This window comes from Curcuma longa, chromosome 4 (assembly GCF_044706935.1).
Source record: "Curcuma longa cultivar G26 ecotype Majalengka, Jawa Barat chromosome 4, ITB_CL_G26_1.1, whole genome shotgun sequence".
Classification (NCBI taxonomy): domain Eukaryota; kingdom Viridiplantae; phylum Streptophyta; class Magnoliopsida; order Zingiberales; family Zingiberaceae; genus Curcuma; species Curcuma longa.
In genome coordinates, this window is record NC_133864.1 from 9,027,637 (window position 1) to 9,037,567 (window position 9,931).

Genomic DNA, 9,931 nt, shown 5'->3' on the forward strand with positions numbered 1-9,931 from the left:
TCCTTACTGAAAATAATGTACACCAAACACTGTAATGTAATCATTCTTGTAATCAAATATTACATTACATTCCTTCAACCAAACATAGTAATGTAATCAAGATTACATTACATTACATTACAAACTTGATTACATTACAAGCATGATTACATTACGTCGTATCAAACGTAGTCTAGATTTTTTAGCATTATAGGCGTCCGATAAATATGCTGTTGAGAATCAAACTTTTGACATTGAGATTCAACCACCACGCCTCGACATTAGTCAGATTTCAATATTTTTATAATAATAATGATAGAAGACTCAAAATTATCCTATTTTCTTTATTATATTATAGTAAAGGAGATTCTATCTTGTATAGTGTATTGTTGTTGTAAAATAAATTATTTAGTTTCATAAGTAATATTTTGGATGATACTAATTTGATTTACTAATTCTTCATAAGCTCAAGCGTTATATAATAATTGAACAAGAGTTAAAAAAAAAAATACAAGTAGACAATTTTCAAAGGACAAGTTGAGACTATTTTGATATCCAAAGAATTACTTAATACGCCAATGGTAAATGGAAATAAGTGAGCAAGGCCACTTCCTAAAAATAATAAGATAAAAATTTTAAATTACCTGAGTTTTGTTTTTTGTCTACCTCAAAGACATAGGTAGACAAAAAAACATTTCTTTTTCTTTTTAAAATTTATAAAATTTATTAAAAAAAATACAATATAAATAATAACTAAAACCGAAAAATAAATCATAATCGTAGTTCTGAACTATTAACCAAAACTAACTTTAACCATGATTAATAACAGTTAAAATTTGTGGAAATATTTTTTTTTCTTTTTATAAAATTAAAAATCTGGGAGAACATTGCACTTCATTCTATAAATGAAACATTATCCTTCCCCAGCCTTCACCCCCAAAAGGCCAAAACCTAATCTTCTTGGAGTTCCAGTGTGAGAAAGAGCGCAGAAATGGCTGCGGTGAAGGTATTCGCTCCGGTGATGTCAACGGCGGCGACCCGCGTGGTTCTGTGCCTTGAGGAGGTCGGGGCGGAATACGAGCGTGTCCACGTAGACATGGCCACCGGCGAGCACAAGTCCCCTGCTCACCTCGCCAGAAACGTATCCTATTTACGCAGGCATTCGATTGCACATATCTCTTTTTTTATAGATTGATTTCACCTGTTTATTCTGCAATATGCAGCCATTTGGTCAAGTGCCGGCTTTCCAAGATGGGGATCTCGTTCTTTTTGGTGAGTTCGTTCATCCTTAATCTTGAAATTTTCCAGCTCGATCTATGTCGAGTCGGTAGATCTATGGATAGTAGAGCAAGTATTGGCTCGTATTTTCAAAGATTAGGTTACAGTTGAAGAATTACTTCTGAGGAAGATTTTCTAGCTAGTCAACAGAAGTTGAGTTGGTCTTTGTGGACTAATTGGTCTCTCAAAACCGTAGAATCGAGAGCGATCGGACGATACGTGCTTCGCAAGTTCAAATCCTCCGACGTTGACCTGCTACACGGGAGTAGCTTGGAGGGGTCAGCCATGGTGGACGTGTGGTTGGAAGTGGAGGCTCACCAGTACGACAAGGTCATCGGCCCCATCTTCTACCAGGCGGTGATTATCCCCCGCTTCTACGGCGGTACGACGGACGAGAAGGTGGTGGAGGAGAACTCGGAGAAGCTGGGGAAGGTGCTCGACGTTTACGAAGCCCGTCTGTCCCAGACCAAGTACCTCGCCGGTGACTTCTTCAGCTTCGCCGACCTCAGCCACTATCCCGTCACCCACTTCGTCATTAAAGTCCCTCAAGTGGCCGCCCTGTTCGCAGCGCGCCCCCATGTGAAAGCCTGGTGGGAGAGCTTGGAGTCGCGTCCGGCCGTCAAGAAAGTGGCCGCCCAACTCCCTCAGTTCTGATGATCATGAAGCTGTATGCCGCCATTGCTCTCCGATCTTCACCTTGTGATGCTTCTTCCTTCCACTTCCACTAGATGTGTGTGTGCTATATGCTAGTTGCTACTAGTCCTTACTTCCAATAATTCCAATGCTCTGCAACACTTTGATGTGCTGCGTGCATTTGTGATCGACGCTCGAAATTTACCCACAAAAGAACTTTATATACATATTGTGAATCCTTAACTTTTTAAAAGTATGAAATTAAAAAAAAAAAAAGAATCAAATGATCTCAATCAAAGTGGAGCGATGGGCGTCCACCAATTTATGCTTATTCTGCAAATAAAGTGTCCGGGGCAATGGTGTCACGGTAAGACATCCAGATTGTCATTCAAGTATTTACGGTTTGATTTTCAACTACGGCGTATTTTAAGATTTTTTTTTCAAATGAAGAGCGCAATTAAATGATGCTGGATGTTTGGGCTAGTCACTGTGTGCACTTCTCGATTTACTTTGATGGTCGATGAAAAATTTTTATGGGACCAGATCGGATCATCTCAGAGAATGTTATCTTCTTTGTTTGGTGGCAAGTTGTTGTCCATCACTCGCATAGTGGATGGATGTCTCAACATGCTCCACGAACAAAGACTGGGAATCAGACGTCTAAACTATGGAAAAGAAGAGAACCACGTCCTTTCATGAGTTCATCCACCCTTCATTTTAGCACCTCATATTGTTTTTTGTTTTGTTGTCGTTGTGGTTGATAGCATAGATATTCCCTTTCTATTCTACTTAAGATCTTGCAATTGGAAATCAAATAATGAAGCAATATTTAAAATAAAATAAATATTAATTGAGTGATCATGAGGCAAACAGGTAAGGTAGTTATAGTTTTTGTTCAAAGAAATCACAATGAGGTCGATGTCAGTTGGCAAGACACCTTTGTAGATAGGTGAAGATTTTGTGGGCACAAAGATGTCTGATGATGAAGACGACACTTTTGTTCTAACCGATGGATCATGGACAATATTGGATCATTTATTTATATATCCATCCGATTGATATCGGTCATTGAACTTGATGTTGAACTAAGTAAGCATGATATTTTAGGTATTGAAAATATTTTTGGAAAAAACTAGGAAAGAATGATTATTTTCTATGTTTGGATGTCATATAAAATATGCTAACAAATATTTTCCTAGGTTTGACATGCAAAAGAAAATATTATTTTCTTCTCTAAGTTGGGCCAATTAGGTGAACTAGTCAAATGGGCTAATTGGACCAAATGATTGGGGCAAGATAGGCACCTAGGCAAGGTTGCCCAATCCAATTGGCACAACCCACAAAAAATATGAGCTTATTTAGATTAATCATCCTTTCAAAAACCTTTGATCATCTCCAACAAATCAATTAACTTGGTTTGATGGATCATTCACCTAGTCTAATTGGACTAGTTGTCCTATGTGGCAACTAGATCAACTGGCCCACTCAACCTAGCTATTTCACTTAATCGTACGAATTGACCCACCAAACTCAACTAGATAAACATATCCATCCTTGCCTTGCTTATTTGGCCACTTGACCCTCTCGGCCTATCGAACCCACTTGACTCATTGGGATTGATTCACTTATCTAGAACAATTAGCCTTCCCAAACATGGATAAAGGTGGAGGGTAAAGAGGAGTTAATTGATATGATTTGCAAATAAGAGGGAAAAATGACTCACTCTTGTCTAAAGGTAGTCATTCTTATTCGATCGAGATTGTGGCTAAGGGGGGGGGGGGGGGGGGGGGGGGGGGGAAGGTGAATAGACATACACTTTGTTTTTGAGTTTGTGTCTTACAATTGAGTTAGTAATGAATAATACAAATAATAAATTCATTTGGAAATCCTAGTTCCTACTCCACAACCTATAATATGTCAGTATATAGATCACTCCTAGAATGTTTCTATACTTTCTCCTTCTTGAATACCCTATGAAGGTAGAGAAAAAGCTATTACAAATCTAAGCTTATACGACAAGAGAAAACAAATGTCAAGCAAAATCAATTACAACACAAAAAAGAGATTACACGATAGTGTTTTGCTTTTGGCTTGCTTCCTTATTATTTGAATTGCTTAAAATGTCTCATGTATTTGCTTGTAAGCTCTTGACAAAAGCTCTTATTATAGACCTCTTATTGATGTCTCATGTGTTACTTGTAAGCTCCTAACAAAAGCTCCCATTTGATCCCTTCTTATAGATCTCTTACTACCAAAAGCGTACTTGTCCTTGTAATTTGCTCAATTAGTTGACTGATTGCTTCAGTTGAATCTACTGAACCTATATGTAGTCAACTATATAGCTAGCTTGCAATGGCTACTTAAGTCAATAGATCCTCCATTCGATCTATTAATCCTCTATAGCATCTAAATCATTTGATGACGGTAGCTAAATTTGTCAAATTAAATCAACGTCTCTCTTCTTTGATTGTTGTAGTTGCATCAATCTTATGGCAAGTTGATTTGTAAATAGTTTATGCCTCAGTAATTAATGGTATTTTAGAATTTGGAGAACTGTTCTTTAGTAAAAAAAAAATTATCATTAGAGTTTCTCTTGTTAAATTTCAATTAAAAAGGGCGTATTTGATCATTTGTATAAAACTCATTAGGTATTATGATCGAATGTTTTGATTCAAATATAATTATCATCTTTTGCACTTAAACACTGTCTTCACTGTTAATAAAACATAGCAACGACAAGAACCTTTCCTTTCATTTTTGTCTTCTCTACTTAAAAAGGACTCACAAAGCAAGTAAGGCTCAAATAGATAATTAAGAACCTCTAAAAACCAAGAAAAAAACTTAAAGATATATATGAACCTCTAAAAACTCAAGAAAAGAAAAAAGAGCCTTTGCACTTATCAATTCCCATGGACCATGCATTCAGAATGTATAAGAACACACCACATGCCATTGTTGACTAAAGCAAGCATTAATTACTAATCTAAAAAATGAAAGGAAATCTCTAGCTATATGCATTATTCCTTTATAAAAGGATGTAAGTAAAGGAGGTCAATCCATGCATCGTCACCCTCCTTGTCATTCTTATCAAAAGCTTTGATCATCTTCCGTTCAGTCAACCCCCATCCAATCGCCTGCCTTGTGAGTGCACTGGAAAAGAGGGAGGAGGGGCCTCGCCATGCATGCAATGCATTCGTACGTCATCAGTCGCCTGGATTTGTGCATGCAACACGTCGAATCTCAGTGCCATCTGCTCGAAAGCTCGCTTTCTAATGGCCGAACTATCTTTAACTATTTGTTTTCTTCCTCGTGTTCAGTGATCATGATATCAGTATATATGGATAATCAAATCTGGGTTTTGCTTGGTGGCTAAGGTTCGGTTTTTATTACTGAAATTAATTGCTGAAGCAAATTTTTAAGGCATCTAATTCCAAAATATCGCTTTCTGACATCTGTTCTTCTTCTTGTTGTTGTTTGGTTTGTTTTTCCAGAGGTTTGAGGTTATTATTTATGAGCCAGCAGCACAAAGGAAGCTAAGGTGGTGGTACACGTCCATGAAACCCCTTTCCACTTCACACATCATGTGCTCCCCAGGGCTACTGTAGATTTTTCTCCTTTTTTTGTTCTTTAATTTTTAAAGAATTGGAAAGTAAATAAAAGCTATTTGTTAATTGAAAATTTTCTACTCGATCACAAGCAAAAATAAAAAATAAAGATCTTCCTCTTTGATGACCTTCTATACACGACAAGCACACAATTATAATGTACTGACAGGGAAGAGGGGACCTAACTTTTGTATATATAGATGCAAAACATAAAGAAAGTTAATAAGATTTCCCATACACAATATAATCATCTATCATATCATCACTATAAGATGTCTAACTGCTTAAATTCTTCTGATATATAATACCATTAATGTATGTTGGACTTCTCTATTGTCAACCCACTTTTCCATCTTAAACTTCTCAATCTGTCAAACACCTCTTGGACTTCCCTTCACTTGACACTTGATCTATTTTAATCACTTGGATCATCCTTGCAGCAACAATCAACTATCTCTCAACACCTGTTGAGTTATCTATCTATCAAGTTTCTATAATTATACATTTGACAACATAAATTTAACTGAAACTCTTTAATAATTACTTCAAAACAACATGATCATACTCGACCACTTAAGGTACGAACCTATTTGGACAGTCTCTCATCTTCTCATGTAGTGGGTCATTCGGCTAATACGAAGTCTTTGTGATTTATCTCAATTTCAGATCGTTTGAGACAGTACTAAAGGGTTCCTGGTGAAGATATCACCTTTTGCTATAATATTTGATTGACAATCTTAAGGAATAACTCATCTGATAATAAATTAATAAGTCATAGAGCAGAATAATTTAGTTCAGTTGGATTCAATTTGATTTGGTTCAAATTTAATTTTTTATTTTAATTTAAGGTCGAAAAATGGAAAGGAACCATTTAATAGCCAGACCAAACTGAAAACAGAATATGATTCTTGTCTGTAGATCCTACCAGTCCAGTCCAGTCCAATCCAATCCAATTTCTCATTACTATGTCGGAATTGAATGGTCCAACCCTGGACTCCATCTCTGGCACCCAAAGGAATCAAACATAAACAATAACAACAATAAATTAAATAAAATAAAAGAAAATAAATAAAACTTAAAAACCAAAGGGAAAAAAAAGTCTGGTTGATTCCTTGGGAGATGGTCTCTGCCTCCACACTCCTGTCCCACCCCGTTGTCTCTCCTGCGTCCCACAATATTTACTTTATTGAAAAATGTATATAATTATTTAATAATTAATTAATTTATTTATTTATTTATAATTGCAGAATGGTTTTTACCTTTCATCCCTGCTAGCTTTCTCTACACTGCATGCCCTGCTTTCTGCTTTATCACGCTTTTTTCCCCATCTCCAGCCTTTTCCCTTCCCCGCAGCACAAACCCCGCAATACCCTTTCCATAATGCTCTCCTCCGCCCCATTTGACGCAGAGATCAGCTTCGGCAAAAGATAGCGAGCGGAATCATTCTTCTCCCCGAACGCCGAATGGCTAGTTTTGTTTTAGTCGGCCGCTTTCTCTTCGCCTTCCTCGTCCTCGGACAACACCCTTTTCGCTCTTCGGGTCAGTAGCTCTTCGCTCTTCGCTCTTCGCTTATTTGGTTTCTTAGAACTGCAAGTGTAGAGTTAGACTGCGAAATAACACAAGTGCTAAATAGATTCTTCTCGGATGGGGCCGAGAACACACAGTTATGGCCTAAAGATTCCATTTTGAATGATTACTTGCATAAGCTGCTCGTTAGCTGTCGTTGAGTGTTCATGAATTCCGAGTTTAGATGAAGACTAGAAGAAATTACTGTTCTTGATTAAGTCTGGTTATTTCTTGCCATGAAGGAACTATTCCTGATTGCGTTCTCTTAACTTTTGGTTCGATTTGTAAAGAAGTGTCTGTTTTTCACTGAGTTTAGCTTGTCCGTTTCTTTACTCAGGGACTTTGGTGGGGTTCTCCTACGATGCAGGAGAAGAGATTGCCTCTACTTTGTCTACCCAAGGGGCGATCTTTAAGATTTTCATGGAGAACCTACCGAGCTCCAACGTCTCTGTGAGCCTCTGCATGAACCAACACGAACTGACGCAAATACTCGAATCCAAAGGCTCGCCAACTCCATGGCACAGACTTAATCTTTTAGCCACTCTGACTGAGCTAAACATAGATAGCATTTTAGTGAGAAGCAATGGACTCGATGTTCCTTCACTTCTTTCTGCCTTAACTTCACTGAGAGCTTCCCTGGAGATCCCTGGCCTTGGTAACTCGATGAGGATCTCGGTCATGTTCTCCCTCTCAACCCTCGGGACCTTGCACAGGACACGTCGCAAGAGCCTGCAAAACTTGATGCAGGTTCTGAAGGAATGGGAGTCTCATGTAGTAGTGGAAGCTCCTGTAGTTGGGGAACTGGGCTTAGGAGATGAGTTTGTTCATTCTACTGTCAAAATGGCTCTCTCTTCTTGCACTGATCTACCTCTCCTTGATGTTCCTATCATTCTAGTTCTGAAATTTTCTGAAAACCAGGGGGAAGTCGATATGGTGAAGTTTGTGGACTTGGTGTCCAAGTTCTTGAAGGATTCTTTGCGTCGAAGAAGGATTTTTGGGCTGTTCATTGACCTTTCCGATCTTAGGCAATCCAAACCTGAAACACTGGGTTTGAAAGAAGAATTGAAGTTCCCCTCTTTGCATAGAGTGCTACTTGACCATGGCCGGATGCTTGTCGCTTCCACAAAAACAACAATTCACGACATGTATCCACCCTTTGCAAATCCTGTTACTACACCAATCACAATCCCTTCCACTAACCCAGCACCTGCAGTAGTCACTGTACCATCCACGAACCCAATAACAGTTTTCCCCACAAATCCGGCCGTGTCACCAGTCACATTCCCTCCGGTGAATCCAGTGAGCACACCCATTACAGTCCCTGCAACAAATCCTTACCCAACACCAGTAGTGCCTGTGACAAATCCTACCACGACACCGGCAACTTACCCTATGACCCCCCCTGTCACCAACCCGGCTACAGGTTATCCATTTACATCGCCTGTGACACCCTCTACCGTGCCGCCATTCACTGTGCCAAGCACAGTCCCCTTCACACCTGCAGTTGCAGGGCAGACATGGTGTGTGGCTAAGTCTGGAGTCCCGGACGCTGCACTCCAGAATGCATTGGACTATGCTTGTGGAATTGGAGGTGCTGATTGCTCAACCATTCAGCCAACAGGAAGCTGCTACTACCCGGATTCGCTTCAGGCTCATGCCTCATATGCCTTCAACAGCTACTATCAGAGGAATCCAGTGCCAACCAGTTGTGATTTTGGAGGAGCTGCCATGCTTGTCAATGTCAATCCAAGTAAGTATTATGCTAAAAATTGGCTAACGATAGCACTTAGAAATCGTACTGATGCACTGATATGAATATTTTGGCAGGTTCAGGAACTTGCAATTATCCAACATCAGTAACATCATCATCGTCGTCGTCATCATCAAGGTAAAACTCAACTTTCAGACTGTCTATATACCTTCATAGTTAGTTGCATATATGAACCATGCATCAGATAAAAGGTTCTTCCTTAATGTGCAGTTCTCTTCCTGCATACAACCCTACATACAACCCTACATCGGCAAGCCCCGGTTCAACACCAGGATCAGGTTCATCAGTGCTGAACACGAATAGCCCAAGTAGCTCCAATTCAGTATTTGGTTCGAACAACCCAACAAGCACTGTCAGCAATGCACGATCTCAATCGGCTCGTCGGACCTACTTAACCTTTGTGCTTATTGTAGCTTATATCAGCTATGTTCGGTAGAGTAGTTCAGTTTCATGTCTTCACTACTGCAGCTGTATACATCTGATTGATATCTTAGAGAAGAAACAGGGTTAGTGTATACAGGGTAGTCTTTTATGGTTCTTAGAAGTTATTGAGCTTTATTGGCTTTCTGTATGATATTGACTTCAAGCAAAGCTGATGAGTAGTAGTTTGAGTGTAAATAATGTTAAGGGTTACTGGTTGACCACTTATCTAGTTATCCCAAAAGATTCAACTCTTATGGGCAAAATTAGAATTTTTTGAGAGCATGAACCCTTTTTTTTATCGTTCACCGAACTGCCATAGGATGATGTGGTATTGGTGGTGGGCATCGATCTTGTGCTAGAGATCCATTTTGATTGTTAGTCAATGAAATTTGGTAGATCAATGATGAATAGTAATGGTTAGAAACTAAATTTTCAAAAAGATTGAGAACTCCTAGAACATTGATCAACTAGCTTGAATGTTGGTTGACACTGCAATAAAAGGTGAAGTCCGTTACCCTAGTGGTCTCATTCGGTTGTTCCCACGATCATTTATGAGGAAGTAAATTTAGAAGTTGCATTAGCTACTACAGGAAAAGTATTGTCTTGGCTTCGTTGAGAATCGACTTTTGTTCACTGCAGTAAGTTTGTACTGCAGTAATCAACTCAATTATGCCCG

General features: G+C 38.9%; 2 protein-coding genes across 2 annotated transcripts; both read left to right on the forward strand.

Moving 5' to 3' along the window:
* Positions 1 to 895: 895 nt before the first annotated feature.
* On the forward strand, positions 896 to 2,143 carry LOC141826771 (putative glutathione S-transferase GSTF1). The gene is made up of 3 exons (XM_074714070.1): positions 896 to 1,120; positions 1,203 to 1,251; positions 1,454 to 2,143. The coding sequence occupies exons 1-3, from the start codon at positions 971 to 973 to the stop codon at positions 1,909 to 1,911; spliced, it is 657 nt and encodes a 218-aa protein (XP_074570171.1). The 5' UTR covers positions 896 to 970; the 3' UTR covers positions 1,912 to 2,143.
* Positions 2,144 to 6,897: 4,754 nt separating this feature from the next.
* LOC141826770 (uncharacterized) lies at positions 6,898 to 9,455 on the forward strand. The gene is made up of 4 exons (XM_074714069.1): positions 6,898 to 7,034; positions 7,399 to 8,811; positions 8,889 to 8,949; positions 9,043 to 9,455. Exons 1-4 carry the CDS (start codon positions 6,959 to 6,961, stop codon positions 9,266 to 9,268), a joined length of 1,776 nt encoding a protein of 591 aa, XP_074570170.1. The 5' UTR covers positions 6,898 to 6,958; the 3' UTR covers positions 9,269 to 9,455.
* Positions 9,456 to 9,931: the final 476 nt, after the last annotated feature.